Genomic DNA, 17397 nt, shown 5'->3' with positions numbered 1-17397 from the left:
TAGATTACTATAGGTTTATATTAAAAGAGCACAGGCCATCACACTACAGCAAATTAATGCACAATTTAAATGCAATACATTGAAGAAAAAAAAAGTGGCTGTTTACACAGTGCCACTCTTCAACAGAGATTTCTTTTCTCATATGTCATGTTGTGCTGTGATACTTTGAACAGAAGAGGATTAGGGCTACACAATTATTTGAGTTCTGATTTCAAAATTCGGACGTAATCGGACTTCCTTTGTCCCCAATCCTCTTCCATAACTTTGTAATGTTTTGTCGCAGTTTATAGCATTTTAGATAACACGCACCATATTTTGCTACACGTCGATTAAAACCAGCTCTTTACACTCAGTGACAACCTAACATTTGCACAAACCACTAACTTCACATCAGAGTGGCATCATCCGCTTTTTCTATTTTTTAGATGCAGTTGATAAAAGATAAACCATTCCCAGAGCTGTCACCATACATACATATTTATATTATATTAGGCTAGTAGTTGCTGCTAGATGCTAAAGACAAGAGTGTGTATGAAAAATAACCTTTATATCAAGTAAATAAAACTGAGGGTTGTTCATGTTTTCCAGTCATATGAATCTAGGCCCTGTGTTGTTGTTTCCACCAAGGTGGACCATTTACTCAGGCGATGAGTGAAATAAGGAAATCAACAATGTGGATTCAGTATAACAATGGTGTGTGGGAATGAACTAAAAAGAGATCCTTGTAAAAAATAATATAGATTTTGCCTGTTGGCAGCGACAGGGGGTGTTTGGGGGAGGGGAGAGGATTACTCATTCAATAAGCATGCAGGGGTTCAAACCTTCCATCCACATGTGGTACAAATACACTAAATATATTTATATATATGATGTATAAATGTTCCAAAAATAACACACTTTAAATATACTTGTGATAAGTAGGACTTCAAGTATACTCAAGTATGCTAAGATTAAATATACTTAGTGTACTTTTTTTTCGCCTTTGTGGGCACGACGGGCTGCTTTTCCACCACCAGAGCGCTGCAAAGCAAGAAAAACAACAAACAAACAAACCCCACCAAATCAGGCCCAGAGGTGTTTACAAGGCAGCTGTTCTTTCTCAAAACACTGACCTGATGCATCAAGTTGATCTTTATTGCTGAACACAATATTATGCATTTGCCCTCTACGTCCTCTAGTCTGAATGAGCATAATTATAAACGCACGTTTTTAAGCACGTTACAACTCCTTCATAGTGTCGTATTGCTTTTCAGAAAATTATGATGATAAATTCAAAGTAGATGCAAAAGTATACGTATGTACAATATATTATGTTGAACATTGTTGCTCCTGGATGGATCACAGCCAACCCAATTCTTTTCAACTATTTGTACTTTTACTTTCAATACTTAAGTACATTTAATATCAGAAAATTACTTTTGATACTTAAGTACAGTAAATATCAGATACTTAGGTGAGTTAGGTACTTAGGTGACTTTCACTTTAACTGGAGTCCTTTTCCAATAAGGTATTGCTTTTGGGTACACTGCTTGATCCCCACTTTTCCCCTAGACTAAAAAGAGAGCATAACACTGGTCTAACGTGATCGTTTTGTACCTCCTGGTCTAACGTGACCTTTTCTTATTTCCCAGTTATTTTCTGGTCTAACGTGACTTTTTAATTGTTGGTCTAAGGTGACCCGTTTCTTAATTCCTGGTCTAAGGTGACCCGTGACCCGTTTCTTAATTCCTGGTCTAAGGTGACCGTTTCTTAATTCCTGGTTTAAGGTGACCCGTTTCTTAATTGTTGGTCTAAGGTGACACGTTTCTTAATTACTGCTAGGTCTAAGGTGACCGTTTCTTAATTGTTGGTCTAAGCTGACCCTGTTTCTTAATACCTGGTCTAAGGTGACCCGTTTCTTAATTCTTGGTCTAAGGTGACCGTTTCTTTTGTTATTTTATGCAGCAACAACTTATCCTGTCAGCAGAAAAATGGCTTGATATGAATATAACATGTTGATAAAGTCCATGTCGTACAATTTATAAGAAATAAGAGATATCTGGAAATATCTCTACTGAGATTACAGCTGTAGCTCTGGGCTCACCAGCAATGTTTAACTTTTGACTTTTTGTGGATTAAAAATCATATTAAAGTAAAAAAATGAAAGAAAAGATTAATTTTCTTTTTACATTTTATTATTTTCAAAGCAGCAGCAGCAGCAGCTCCTGACCCATCCCGAGCTCTCTAAGAAAACGAGAAAAAAACTCCCCAAAATGGGAAGAAATCTCGGAAGAGGCAATTCAAAGAGAGATCCCCTCTTCTCAGACGGATGGGCCTGTGCCTGGATCTGAAAAATAAGACAATTGTTAGAACATAAATAATATAATGTGAGTCAAATTAAAACAGCTATCTATCTATAGTGTAGTTTATGTTTAAATGTAAATTAAGACGTGTGTGTGTGTGGTGTGATACTATCTCAGCCACGGGTGATTCCTCAGTTGCTCCAGGGTGAAACGCTGATCCGGGTCCACATGCAGGCAACTCTGGGGGGACGTGGGTACCTAAAATATACAGACATAATAAAAAGACAGTGAGGAGGAATATTATGTATTACTATTATAGATAAATATACCAGTATCATATTTGTGGTATTGAGAACCGATTGTTCTTGGGTGTTTCGGCCTTTAATCACTAAACACCCTCAACAAAGGTGGCCAGCTAAAGGGTGATCAAGCCTTAGCTTGTGTCCCATGCCCAATTAAGATTTCCCACGGGACTATGCAAGGCAGGGGCGTCCACTTCCCTGAGCCAGCCCTACAGCTGACCGCATACCTCATATGCCCTCCTCAAGTTGGAGGGATCTGAATTGGGTTCCCCTGTGGGGGTGGGGGGGTCATGAAGTTATAGCCCAGCAAGGGTCCTTCCGTTTGATCCAGATCCACTGGCTGCCTCTTTCAGCTGCTTGAGAAACTGCTCTGATGGTCCGGCCCTTTATAGTAGAGATTATTTGAGGCCCTACGGCATTATGGGATTTATGGTAATGTTTCTCCTGTCCAACAGGAAAATGCCAGAGATTGAACAATCTTACGGTTTGGGCAGCGCTTCGGCTCCTGGCCGCAGTCTGCCATATTTATATTATAATTAGCTGAATACGTGATTGGTCAATCAGTGTTGAGATGTCAACAGCGTCTTCATTGTTAGGGTCAGCTTGGATGTCGGCCTGCAACATCTGCTGCTGCAATGTTTTGCACGGTGCATCGATACTAAAATGGTACCGCGGTACCCGTACGTTAAAAACAATACGATTTTGCATATTTTTTGTATCGATGCTTAATTAAAATAGCGCACAATCAAAGCAAAATGGTAAAAAGGGAACCATACAGATGTTTAATGTGTTACTATTATAGATAAATATACCAGTATAATATTTGTGGTATTGAGGACCTATTGTTCTTAAAATGTTTATCATTATTATTACCGTACAAGTTTTTTTGCCGCAATCTATGTTCTTAATCAGATCAGTTTATAATTTTGGTCAAATCAAAAGACGTTTATAAAAGCTTAAAGGTTCCATCAAACGACTCCATGTCATGCTGTCTGCACGCATTGACTGCAAGGGGAGACCGTTTTCATTATTATCTTGCTGTATTAATACTAATATTAATGCCATTTGTTAAGTGTTCAAAAGGCTGGGCAGGAAGAAAATGGTAAAAAGGGAACCATACAGATGTTTTATTTATTACTACTATAGATAAATATACCAGTATCGTATTTGTGGTATTGAGAACCTATTGTTCTTAAAACGTTTATTATTATTATTACCGTACAAGTTTTTTTGCCGCAATCTATGTTCTTAATCAGATCAGTTTATAATTTTGGTCAAATCAAAAGACCGTCGTTATAAAAGCTTAAAAGGTATGTTGTTCAGATCTTTTGAGTCATCTTGACATGAAATGACGGGACCGGCCCTTTATAGTAGAGATTATTTGAGGCCCGCTGCTATTATGGGATGTACGGTAATGTTTCTCCTGTCCAACAGGGAAATGCCAGATATTGAACAATCTTACGGTTTGGGCAGCGCCTCGGCTCCTGGCCGCAGTCTGCCTATATTCATATTATAATTAGCTGAATACGTGATTGGCTACATCGTGTATTGATCAGATCTTTTGAGTCATCTTGACTGGAAATGACGGATGACGTTTTGATCCGGCCCGCCGAGTATTATGAATTATAAATTATAGTAAAGACCGCTGTAACGCTTCGTACCCTCGGGGCTGCGTGTGCGCGCTCCTGCAGCAGAACACGGCAGGTTAAAGAGCGCCGTCACGCTTTCTGCTGCACACAAACAGCCTGAAAGAGCTGAGCAATAAATGAGCATTAAGAAACATCGATGCTGGTCTGTTGCCGTCATCGTGCTTCAGGAAACTCAAGTCGGCTCCTGGCCGCAGTCTGCCCATATTTTATAATAATTAGCATCGTGTATTGATCAGATATTTTTAGTCATCTTGACTTGAAATGACGGGACCGGCCCTTTATAGTAGAGATTATTTGAGGCCCGCCGCTATTATGGTATTTAAGGTAATGTTTCTCCCGTCCAACAGGGAAATGCCAGATTTTGAACAATGTCACGGTTTGGGCGGCGCCTCGGCTCCTGGCCAGTCTGCCCATATTTATATTATAATTAGCTGAATACGTGATTGGCTGAATCGTGTATTGATCAGATCTTTCGAGTCATCTTGACTTGAAATGACGAGACCGGCCCTTTATAGTAGAGATTATTTGAGGCCCGCAGCTATTATGGTATTTAAGGTAATATTTCTCCTGTCCAACAGGGAAATGCCAGATTTTGAACAATGTCACGGTTTGGGCAGCGCCTCGGCTCCTGGCCAGTCTGCCCATATATAAATAAATGGAGGGCTAAAGGGATTAAATGTAAATTATGACATGCATGTGTGTGTGTGTGATACTATCTCAGCCACCGGTGATGCTTCAGCTGGTCCAGGGTGAAACGAGTATCCGGGTCCTCACATATACACGCCTTAAAGAAATCTTTGCCATCTGTAGAGAAAGGAGAAGAATGGGTGAGGTCATGTGATCCATCGCAACGTGAACTCAAATGAACAGATTTTTGTGTTTATGTTTTTCTTACTTTTGGAAAGCCACTTGGTCTCATTCAGCTTCACAAAGGTCATCCCCGGTCTAAATGACACCTTTTTTCGCATGTAGAACAGGACCATTCCTATCTGGAATACTGTCGTGGGTCCGGCTTTGTATTCCTGCCGACTGGCCCACTCTGGGGGGACGTCAGTACCTAAAATATAAAGACATAATGAAAAGAGAGTGAGGAGGAGGAAGAGCTTTGTTTCAATGTAAAAGTCACCGATGGGTGAAGTTAATAAAGAGCAGGAGTAAAACTGGACTTCTTACCATAGAAGGTGCTATAGACGTCGTCTTCTTCGCTGAAGCAGCTCAGACCGAAGTCGATGACGCGAACTCGTGGCAACTTCATGCCGGTCTCAATAAGGAGATTTTCCGTCTTGATGTCCCGGTGGAAAATGTGCTTCTCCTGGAGGTCAATGGCTGCATCCACCAACTGCTTCATTATAATCTGAAAGACAAAAAAGAGAGTTGAGGGGTCAGAGAGGAGGATGCTTGGACATGTTTTCATGGTTGTGACTGAGATGACTACAGCAGCTTACCTTAGCTTCCTTTTCCTTCAAGTAGCCTCCTTTGTCTTGAATGTAGTCGAAGAGGTCTACGGCCGGCATCGGTCTCTCCAGCACCAGGATCAGCTCCTGGTCCACAACATACCAGTCCAGTAGGTCAATGGATGCTGAATGCTGCTCTGATTGGGCCTCTAGCTTCCTTAGGACAGCGACCTCCATGGGGATCTGGAGCCCATCACTGTCTTCGTGAAAGAGGAGCTCTTCGTCTATCATAATATGCTTGATGGCGACCTAGGGGTGATACAAACAAGACTTTTTGGTTACACTTCCTGACCGTACTGTGTGTGTGTGTGTGTATGTATGTGTGTGAAAGAACATGTGAAAAACTTACAGGAAGATTATCCTCTCTGCGATAGCCAGCATACACGCATCCATATCCTCCTTCGCCAAGTTTCTCCTGCTGCTGGTACTTGGCCTTAAACATGGCTGACGGGTCTGGAACTAGGTCGTCCTTCTGAACCGGTCCATCATCGGCGCTTCTCGCGCTCAGAGCCGCCTCGGGTGGGTTTCTGCTTTCTAGAGATGAGAGAAAAAACATCACAACATGAATTTACTGACAATCACAACACGAACAAGGACAACAACACATGACGATCATTCGATGTCTCTTAAACCATTTATAGCAGAATAATAGTTCAAATATGGGGGTATAGCTTACCAGTGTCCTCTGAGGTGGACGGCAACTCATCGTTACAGAGGATGGGGTCCAGCATGGGGTCCAGGATGGGGTCCAGTCTCCTGCTTTTCTCCCTTTGTAGGATTTCCCCATCTTCTGTTCGTTTCCTCTTTAGTCCTCCAGGGACGACACTAATGTCCTCTGAGGTGGACGGAAACTCATATTCACAGGGGATGAGGTCCAGGATGGGGTCCAGCATGGGGTCCAGGATGAGGTCCAGGATGGGGTCCGGGATGGGGTCCAGCATGGGGTCCAGCATGGGGTCCAGTCTCCTGCTTTTCTCCCTTTGTAGGATTTCCCCATCTTCTGTTCTTTTCCTCTTTAGTCCTCCAGGGACGACACTAATGTCCTCTGAACTGGAAGTCAACTCATCTTTACGGGGGATGAGGTCCAGGATGGGGTCCAGTCTCCTGCTGTCCCCCCTCTGTGGGCTTTCCTCATCTTGCATTACTGCTGTATTCCCTTCTCCAGGGACGACGTCCTTCTCCTCAGCTTTGAAGAGCTTTCCTAATACTTTAGACATTACACCTGAAGACTGCTGAAGACTTTTCTAACAAAGATAGTGCTTGTTCCTGTAAGGCAATATCATATACTAATAATATTAATAAGGTATATATAGGGGAGCTGCCACTGAGTTCTATGGCTGTGCCTTTGATGAAGGGTTCCATGAGGCCACAGTCTGTGACATCACCGTGTTCCGGAATATGCAAATGAGGGTTTAGAGTAAATTCTGTGTGTACAGTTTATAAGTAAAAATGGAGGTGTCCACTGAATACATTTATACAATGCATACCATACTATGTGTATAAGCATACAATACTTAATACTGATTCTGGCTGGCTTTACTCCAAACTAATAAAATGTACTCTTTTATGAATTTCTTAAATTCACCTTTTTAAAAGGCACTTGCATTTGATACATACACATATGTTATACAATCAAAAATTGCAGCTATCTATATAATGAAGCAATATTGTCTTTAGGCACAGTGTAAAGAGGTAATTTGGCCCTAAAGCTGATTTATTAAAAATTCATTCGCACAAAATATTGACGGACACACGATTCCACAAATTATGTTGAAGGGCGGAGCTCGACACAAACGTCACGTCCAAGCTCTTGGCTCATATTTCTGTGCCGTTTTACCACGAAGATATGAATATAACCGTTGCATAAACAACGAAAAATATCGACTCCAGAGGGTTAAACAAATAAGATATAAAGTGTTAACTAGTGAGCTGTAGAGGTGCTGGAAGGCAAAATCTTAAATTAAGCCGAATTCTTCTAAAACAAGCAATGAAAAAACCCTAGTTTAATAGTAAGTTACTTAAAATTAGAATTTAAGTCTCTTGACTAAATTAAATTCAAGATTTGACACCTTAATCTGGGATTGATAATGAGCATAAAAGTAGTTAAAATAAGACATCATTTCTTAAAACAGCATAACAAATATAAGTAATGTTGTCTTAAATCAAGACACCAAAACTTTCTCATTTAATATTTTTTTATTAACTTTGCAATACAATTGCTTAACTCAACATCCAAAAAAGGACGACTTCCACATTCCAGAGCTATCATAATCTAACAGATTGAAAAGCCAGTTTTGATTTAAACCCCACTATCAAAAAAACCCATCAGTTATTGTAGCAGCATACTACAGCAATAAACACCATGTTGCATATTATCCCACAGGAAAGGTTTTCAATCTCACCAACAAATGTGCCTAACTGTGATGAACTTTTTTTTTAAAACAGAACATCAACTTTCTTTGAAAGTCTTGCAACAGGAAGAGTGGGGCAGAGTGATGGACAAAGGGACTCACTCACTGAATGACTTCCACTCACCCATTGCTTTTGTGTAGTGAGGGGTCAAATCCTGCTCATGAATTGAATCTTGAAGTACCTCTGTCTGCAGTACTGACAGTAGTGTAGAAATGCACTTGGGGTAGGTCATGTGCAGGGCATAGTAATATGCCATGACGTAGAGAAGTCCCTCATTAAGTCTGTCCATGGTGAAGGTGGTCACAGGTGTTTTTCCGAAGGCGATCATGCAGTTGTCCTCAGAAACGAGCAGAACCGGAGAAGACAGGGGTCGCTGCTGCATGAAACCATTAGGATCCTCGGAAGTCTAGATGACACAAATAAATCAAGAAGATTAGAAAAAACATTGCAAGTAACATAAACTTGGACAGGACAGGACTAGGACATTAGTGAAATCATATTGTACTTTAAAACACACAGTCATAGTAACCCCTCAGCATTAAGCCCACTGCAAATGCTGAATGCACAGCTAGTTCCAATGATGTTAGTACTACATTAAGTACACTATGGAAAACACTTCCCCTTTGGAGCTTTTGAAATGATAAAAGTTTATCTCAAAGTAACTAAACCTAACATAAAATGTATGCCTGAAAAACTGTAACATATTAAGAAATGTTTCAGTAAGTCTGTAAATCTCACCGCTAGGACTGGGAGTTGGTCGGTTGGATGATTCGCTGCAGCTCATCCAACACCTGAAAAATAGATTCAGATAAATAATTTAAAAAAAAAAGTACATTCTGATGACTTCTTCTTCAAAAAAAACAACAACATTACTTACATGATCCAGTTCTCTGAAACAAGGGTAAGCCTCTAGAATCTTTGTTGCTCTGTCTTGCTCCTTTAAAACATCAGAGGTGATGAAGCGTCTTCGAGACTCAAATTCCATGTTCAGCAAATGAGTTACCGCAGCTTTGTTTGGCTTTTTGGACTTGTACATTTCTTGGAGGGTCTTGTAGTGTCTTGCTTGGATTTTCTGGCTGTCCATGATGTCAACTGAACAAGCTGAAGACATTACAGGAATGTTATGGTGGAAAGGGGACATGAGATTTCCAAACTAACAAGTAAAACTGACAAATTAAATGTAATACATACATTCTTCACCACTGTTGTTCTGCGCTGGGGTGCTGGTTCTAGGTGACAGATCTACTGGGATGCCCATGGGACTAACAGGTGACCATTCCAGAATAATGGTGGATGTACTGGAATCTTCGTCATAGTCAGTAGTTGCAACATCTGAACTGACTTCTTGTCGTGGTTTCTTGGAAGGAGGACCTTTGGCCTTCTTTGGACTTCTGACATTTGAGAGTCTCTTCATGAGCTTTTTGGCAACATGCTCCTGCGAGGCATACATAGTTAACATTGAAAAAAAAGACAATAGGCTCAAACTTTCTTATATTCTAATTATAGCTTTCGGCAATGTCTTGCTCCATTTGAACTTTCTGTCACGATTTCGCACTGTTTGAACATAAATCTCAGTATTAACACATACCAGCAACAAGCAAAATTAACAAAATCTACTCACCCACTCATTGTTTGATGACCCGTCTTTTATCATTGGATAGTAATCCACCAGTCGCTTTGCCATGGCATTCACCTCATGTTTGGTGGGGTATCTGGAGTCCTCTGTGGCTCTTGCGATGGAGATCATGTTAGTCATAGTGTTTCTTATGAGTCGGCAGAAGAGCTCCTTGGATAGGGTCACATTGTGCTCGGTCCCCAGCCGTTTCTGTTCAAAGTAGGAGCGTCGCACCTGTTCAAGCTCACTGTCTGTGAAGACTATGTATTCTGGGTTTGACATAGTCACACATTTAGAAGTATTGGCCTCCTCTTTTGAAAAGTCACTGCCTCCAGTGGGGGGTGATTGCTGAATTTCGGGAGCAGTATCCACCTAAAACACATTTACAAACATTTATTGTGTAACTTTGTCATAGTATGTTCTTACTTGTTAGTTTAAGCATTATAATTTGGGGGATTAAAAAAACATTTTTATTTAATATCCACTGTTGAAATGGACTCAAAGCAGACATGTCTAAACTAATGACATATTTATGTATATGAACCAGATTTAAACTGTGATATTGGAAAAATGTTGTACTGTTAAACAGTTGTGTTGCACTGTGAAAGACAAACCTGACCTTTTCATCTTTATTTACAAAAAAGCCATATAGCCCGCCGCCTCAAGAAATTTTCAGGACCAGGAAAGAGGTCTTTGATGTCGTCTCGGGAAAGCGAGGGGAGTAAGTCTTCTCCAATATTAGCAGCTGGAATATAGAACAGTTAGTCAGGGCCAAGAAACAAAGGTTATCATTGAATTCCCTCAGATTTTAACATAGCAGGTGAGGACATTTTGCCAACACCCGTTGTACAATAAGCACTGTTTGGACATTTTACAAATGTTTCCTATTTTTTGACAGTGAATTTGACAGCATTTATAAATTACCGGTACAGATGTTGAAGCCATGCAAACTACAGTAAGAGTGACAATAGAGCCTTGCTAGATACAATGCATTCACATTTCACGTCAGTTAATATATTTTGTAAAGCTTGATGGACAATTGGCACCACAAATGGCACCTTTAAACAAAGGCGTTAGCATACAGATTAAACTCAGGAGCCTTGAACCGGGTCCTGTGCACGCAAAAGAGCTTCCAATGGCTCCGGCTCCTGCCTGGGCATGTGCACTGCTTAATCAATTAACCCGTAATGTTTTACAACCAGGTGTTGCTGTTTTTTCAGCATTTACAAAATGGAACCAAAGCTTAATTAGACTGAACCTATTTCTAGATGGGAATCATAATGCAACACCAGACGTTTTTTTGATGTAGATTAGCTAGCTGCTAAACTTTAGCCCATTAGCAAATCATTAAGATAGGTAGCTAAACAACGGCAGCACAACATAAAAGTAACCCCTGTAGCATACCTCTGAGTGTGGCGATTGCAACCTCGTCCAGTTTGTCCATCTTTTGACATAAATGTCGAGCAGCAGCAGGTGACCTCCGGAATAGCTGCTGCATAGGCCTAGTTCATTAAAATTGCAACGGACTCCAAAAAAAAAGAAGCGCGACAGGGTGGATTGCACCATCTTCCAAGAGGGAGCGGGGGTGGGCACTCCGCCTAAATGAGTTTATTTTGCATTTATACAAATTATATTCATCTAAATAAGTTCATATTACTTTATAATGATTAAAATCGAGTCACACTCATTTGATAATTGATAAATGGTAAGTCGTTTTTGCCGTCATAAGACACTGAATTATGGTACGTTCCAGGTCATGGTTCAGACGGGTCAGACAGAGCAGGGGCTAACTGCTAGCTAACTGCTAGCTAACGGCTAGCTAACTGCTAGCTAACTGCTAGCTAACTGCTAGCTAACTGCTAGCTAACTGCTAGCTAACTGCTAGCTAACTGCTAGCTAACTGCTAGCTAAAAACGGGGGAAATGATTTGGCGCTGTGTTATTTGCTTTGTGTTCGTGGCTCTCACTCTCAAATCTTTATTGAGTCATATTAATACTGCTCATAGTCGCAGCCAGATTTTCGCGTTGTTTGTGGAATTGATGGATGCACCAAAGAGTATCGAGTCTACAACTCGCTATGGTATCACATTAGAAGAAACCACCACGAACACCTGGAAAGTGGCAGCAGCAACTCACGGAGAGAGAGGTCAACAGCAGGCCCGGAAGCCTCTTCAGCGGTGAATGCCTGGGCATACAGGCCAGCTGAGAGAGCATCAAACGGATGAAGCAGTGGTGGACAACAGGGTGCAAGATGTAATGACTGTTGGGTCATGTCCTGCTGTAGACTCTTCTGCATCATGTCAGTCAGAGGTAAGTCTGTTGTTTCCTTCAGTACACAGCTAAGCTTTATTATCAATCTTTTTATGTCTCACCATTTCAAAACAAATCTCAACTGGATTGTCATAACATGCTATTTTATCACTGCATATCAGTGTTTGTGGCAACAGTGTGTTTTATTATACGTTCTTTTTTTTAAGGATGACATCAGGCGTAACACTCTGACCAGACAAGCTACTGCTATTATGTTGACTGCAAGAGAAAAACACCATCTTTCACAGGTTTGTCTACATACAACATTATTACATTCCTTTCATCTGTGGCTCTGTTGATGATCTGCATGTCAAATCCAAGTCAGTTTACAGTTATTTAGTCTCCCTTAGCTGCAACTTAACTTGTATCTCCATGAGATTTCATTTTTAATAATGCCTTGTATTTGCTCTCTGCTATCTAGTTAGGATAATTTCATATTTTGAATTTAATTTTAATAATGCCTTATCAATTCGTTGAAAAGCATCATTGTATTGATGCTACTCTTATTAATATTTTTTATTATTTATAAAAGAGATTGTGTGCTAAACAATTTTAAAACTGGACTGTTTGGATTTAATTTGCTTGTTTTTTCAGAGAGGTGTGAATGATGTTGTGGCAGCAATGCAGCAATATCAAGCCCTGTTGGTGACTAATCTGAGGAGTCAGCTACAAACTGTATTCCAGCAACATCAAGGAAGTGAACTTGAAAAGGAAGCAATGGCAGTATTCGACCGGATTGAGGATCCATTTTCCTCTCTTGCAACAACATACAGGCAGGACAACGTGATTAAGGAACATTTCAATTTTGTGGAGTCAGAGGAGGTTTCTGTTGGGTATACTGCCTGCTTGCAGAAAAAAGGGACAAAAAGGGTCCTCTCCACAATAACAAAATGTTTTCATTACGTACCTCTGATTAAAAGTTTAGAACAGTTATTGTCCCATCCAAAAGTTTTAGAAATGATAGATCAGCTGCAAAAATACACAAGTGGTGGTTATCTGTATGACATCATAGATGGAGAGCTCATGAAATCGCACCCTTTATTTTCCGCCCGGCCCTCTGCTTTACCTGAGTTTGGACTTGTGAGCAATATCTATGTAATTAACTCATCATTATATTGTTATATACTAATGTTCGCTATGATGGAAATTACATGGCATATACAATAGAGATTCCAAACATGGCACAAGCAACTGAACTCATAGCATCTGATAATCTGGTAGATTTCACTCCATATTATAGTTATACTCACAAGGATGTGACATATGTCCCTACAAAATATTATCTGGGAGATGTGCTTGGGCTACACAGAGCCTCATCTGATGGACTGTAAAAGGCGCACTGTTTAATGTGTTAACATTATGTGCCACAAACTGTGCTTCTTGACCGTCAAATGTTGTTGTTTCATGATTCTTTCTTCTTCAGATGAACAATCAGTTAGCAGTCAGATGCCGATGCTGCAGGATACTGCATGTTCTTTTGTGATTCAGGATGCAATTGGGCCATTTTTTCATTTTGTTTTGTTTATGGGCCATGCAGTTTTCATTCAGCATGGTTATTTGTATTATGTTGTGTGTTGTATAGACAAGTCTGCTGTCATCTTAATATGTTGGATATGAAGCAGCAGGTTCTGCCCTGCAATGGAAATAATAATAATAATTTAAAAAAAACTTGAATTGTCCTTGTTTCATGGAATTCTTAAATTGAGAAGTTGTGCAAATGGTCTTATTCTTAAAATAAGGCAAATAATCTTGTCACTGCACTGGGTTTTATTGTAAAACATTGTTATAGTCTGTTTCTGGTTCATTCTAGCTCAAAATTAGCTGGTATATCTTATCAAGAAAAAGTAAGGCATACTTTCTTAAAATGAGATAATGTTTCTAATCAAAACATGCTTGACAAGATTAATATTCTTTTTGGGCAAAAAATAAGACTTATTTTCTTGATACAAGGCTTTTTATACTTTCTTGAAATTCCTTTTTTGCAGTGCAGTAGTTCAGCAGCGTCGTTAGCCTGACGTTCATGAGCATCATCTCTGGTGGAAGAGCTCCACAGCAGAAAACTGGAATTTTAGACAAAAACAACACGAGACGCACCGAGGCAGCCATCTTGGAGGTCTTCAACCAGTAAAGAATTATGACGCCAGTGCATCCACCCAGTATACTGTTGACATTTCTATCGTGCTATGGCGCCACCCAGTGGACACATATGCACACACACACACACACACACCTTTTACAATGAGACAGGAAACTACAAACAAGCAGGTTCTTTATTAGCAAAGAGTAACAAACCAGCAGGTCTATGGAGTAAGAAGAGGCAGCCTACACAGAAGCATAACGTTTCTCTATGGAGGGGGGGGGGGGGCTGCCACGGTGCTACGCGGCTCGCCAGGCCATGGCAGATGCATTGTGGGATTGTTTCAGCCAGAAGATCGGAGTGTCTAGAATGTAAAAGGTGTGATTAGAGGGTTTAATAAGACAGCAGGGTCACCTGACCGCAATAATACTTGTGTGTTTCTGCTACTTTACTCAAGTGTTTTAATTTTCTGCAACTTTATACTTCATTTGATACAATGTCCATTATTTTTTATAGATTCAGAGTAATAATTATGTAGGAAATGAGGAGTCTTCTATTCCCCTTGGCCGTCACCTGTGGCCGTTTATTTCTCTTTCCAACACCTGCCTTGACATTTACTTCCTGGTGTCCTTTAACACCCCTCGTTACCAGGGTTACGCCCCTTCTCTTACCTGGTCTTGGTACTATAAAAAGGAACAATATGCAACATATTACTGTGTTAAATCATACAATGACCATGACAAGGAAAAGTTGAAATACTAGCTTCTTTGACATCAATGCTAAGGCCAGAATGTTTACGCCCACATTGAGTACCCGGGTAACGTTACTCATGCCCATCCCAGCTATCTATCCATCTTATCTTATAGAAACCATCTTTTCTGTTTACTTCAAATCTCCACTTTAAGTTGAGTGCTCAACCTGGCAACCCGGGTGAGCTCTGACTCTCAGGAGGAGGGAGACGACTCTCTCCATATGTTTTAATCCGGCCTGCGGTCCTCGTTTTTAAACGTTAGCCGTTAGTTCCTTTGTATGTTTTGTTGCTAATATATTTGTTACCCGACATTTTTAAGATGGTACCATCTTGGTAGAAAACGTCTCAGCTGAGCTACGCAACGTTTTGTATTTCAATATAATTATATTTGACCAGTTTAATTTCAGATGGGCAGACGGGAATTTTAGAAAAAAACGGTCGTCTTTACGGGAAACTATTAACAACTTTTAACAAGACAGATGTACAGACCTCTGAAAAGCTGAAGTATTCAGGTGTTTTGTTGAAATATAGAGTATTTTTGTACCTCAGGAAGAAGAGTGCTAATGCTAAAATGCTAGAATGCAGATTTGACTTTGTCATTTGAAATGTCAACGAAAAGGATGAAATCCTGAAAGGAATCCGGCTCTTTGAAAGATAAATGAAACCAGCAGAGACCCGGACCTGTTTCCCGTTTCGGGACCTTAGAACTGCAACCGAATTCTGCTTTTTGGGCCTCGTTCACGTCCATTTGCTCACTTCAGGAATTCAGGATTACCTTCGATTGTTAGAAAGTTATGATTTGTTTTAAAGCACCTTTGTTGTCATGAACTGAAGGCAGTGAGTGTGTTCCTTCTAAGAGAATCTACTCTGAATCACGCAGCAAAAGAAAAAGTTGTACGGAGGCCCAGAGACCCTAATATTAAATGAATAAGACATTATACATTGTATGTATTGTATTGATAATACAAAATGTAATATACGTAATATGTACCTTTTCATGATCACAAAGCTTATGACCATGTGTGATTTTCTTTTGCCATTTCACCTGATTCACACTTTAAGCCACTTTATCAATTAGTAACTAATTGGATTATTTCAGTATTTCATGGTTAAATTTAATAATTTGATCGTATCTATTTATATGATTATTTGTTTGACTTATTTATTCAATATACGTCTCCAAAGATGAAAACCAACAACTGTCTTTCTGTTGAGCTGCAACTAATATTGATTATGGAATCAGTTTAAAAATAAATAAAAACGTAAAGACTGATGATTTCTGCACTAATCTGGTCAACTACAAGCACCATCAGCTACTTCACAGTACATTTAGCAGTAACTTGTAACCAGCAAGTACTTTTCATGTTTATTTTTAACAACACAAAGTATTCTCTGAGTATAAGGAGATGATTAAAACATGTCGCTCTGTTGCATTTTTCCCTTTGAGGAGGCGAAACTGAGATGAAACACGGCTGTTTCACGGGTACCTGAACAGATCTCATTGCGGCTGCAATGAAAACACAAAAGTATAACAATTTGAGATTTGCATGTAGGGCTGGGTATCGCTAGTAATATATATATATATATATATATATATATATATATATTTATATTTGCCCAGATCTGTCTCCTAAAAGGATCAAATGCAGGTAGTTTGGGTACTACTTGGTTCTGGGTTATTTCGGGCCGATACCCAGCCCTAGACTTGCATGGCTGTTGTAGACGGTGTGGCTTGCTTACATTTGCACCATTCTGCATCCCCGGCTGCATGAAAATAAATGCTAACTATTGCGGCGCACTAAATGCTCGCGGGGTGGGGTGCAAAATGTCCAGAAAGGGGGCATTGTGAAAGCATTTTGGTGAAAGCAGAGGACAGCACTTGTGACGGCAGAACACATTCTACATTTCTTTTTCTTTTTTTTTGTACATTCATCAGTAGAAACAAGACAAGTAAACGGACTCTTCCGTCTAAATCAGAGGCCGATTCAACAGCCGCATTAACTATTTTACAAGATCAATGAACCCGAACACTCTGATCGGTTACTCGACACAGTGGCTGGTAGACAAAATGTACAAACGGAAAACGGAGAATTCTCAACAGGTTCGGGTTCAAGAAAACAAGATTTCTCACCTGATTTCTAACCCTATTCCCTGATTATTCTACATATTTTTGTAAACTACCTAACCTTTTTTTAGTTGATGTTTTTTGTAAACAGTGAAACAATCAAATTGTAGTGTTCCCGTGTAGTCCATCGTCTTGCTCTCCGAGGTTAATCCGTGATTTCTTTGTGTCTTTTCCCACTCAACTGCAGTTCGTTGTGGTTCATGACGGCAACAGTTCAGCTTTCTATCCGTCGGTGACTTGGATGTAAACTCACAACACTATTCACGGCGTAAACTCCGCCGCTGCACAGTCCAGCAGCTGTTTAGCGACTTCAGCGGGTAGGCCGGGTCGCTCCGGGGCAAACGGCGAACATTTCAAACCTTCCGTTATGCTTAAATCTTTATTAAATAATTACTTTTGTTGAGAGGATTTCCCACGAGAG

General features: G+C 40.1%; 1 protein-coding gene and 1 long non-coding RNA gene across 3 annotated transcripts; one reads left to right on the top strand and one right to left on the bottom strand.

Moving 5' to 3' along the window:
* Positions 1-4708: 4708 nt before the first annotated feature.
* Positions 4709-11269, bottom strand: LOC117750043 (serine/threonine-protein kinase pim-1-like). Of its 2 annotated transcripts, none has more exons than XM_034560903.1 (12): positions 11119-11269; positions 10334-10459; positions 9721-10086; positions 9291-9534; positions 8977-9200; positions 8838-8890; positions 6364-8505; positions 6037-6221; positions 5679-5936; positions 5407-5587; positions 5129-5290; positions 4709-5037 (listed from the first exon to the last, which is right to left on the bottom strand). In XM_034560903.1, the coding sequence occupies exons 7-12, from the start codon at positions 6902-6904 to the stop codon at positions 4946-4948; spliced, it is 1419 nt and encodes a 472-aa protein (XP_034416794.1). In that variant the 5' UTR covers positions 6905-8505; positions 8838-8890; positions 8977-9200; positions 9291-9534; positions 9721-10086; positions 10334-10459; positions 11119-11269; the 3' UTR covers positions 4709-4945. The 2 variants fall into 2 exon arrangements, with proteins under 2 accessions (XP_034416794.1, XP_034416795.1); XM_034560904.1 differs by having other exon boundaries at positions 9300-9534.
* A 265-nt stretch (positions 11270-11534) lies between these two features.
* LOC117750055 lies at positions 11535-13661 on the top strand. The gene is made up of 3 exons (XR_004611761.1): positions 11535-12023; positions 12191-12271; positions 12618-13661. It is a non-coding gene; the product is annotated as an uncharacterized LOC117750055 (long non-coding RNA).
* The last annotated feature ends 3736 nt before the right edge of the window (positions 13662-17397 follow it).

The sequence above is a fragment of the Cyclopterus lumpus genome, chromosome 21 (assembly GCF_009769545.1).
Source record: "Cyclopterus lumpus isolate fCycLum1 chromosome 21, fCycLum1.pri, whole genome shotgun sequence".
NCBI classification, from domain to species: Eukaryota; Metazoa; Chordata; class Actinopteri; order Perciformes; family Cyclopteridae; genus Cyclopterus; species Cyclopterus lumpus.
Note: the sequence above shows the minus strand (reverse complement) of the source record. Positions and strands in the feature narration are given on the sequence as shown.

Excerpts from the sequence above, each read along its gene's own strand:
- LOC117750043 (XM_034560903.1), bottom strand. The coding sequence starts at position 6,904 with ATGTCTAAAGTATTAGGAAAGCTCTTCAAAGCTGAGGAGAAGGACGTC. Across the intron at positions 5,588-5,678 it reads TGAAGGAAAAGGAAGCTAAG|ATTATAATGAAGCAGTTGGT; the intron begins GTAAGCTGCTGT and ends TTTGTCTTTCAG. Across the intron at positions 5,291-5,406 it reads CGTCTATAGCACCTTCTATG|GTACTGACGTCCCCCCAGAG; the intron begins GTAAGAAGTCCA and ends TTTATATTTTAG.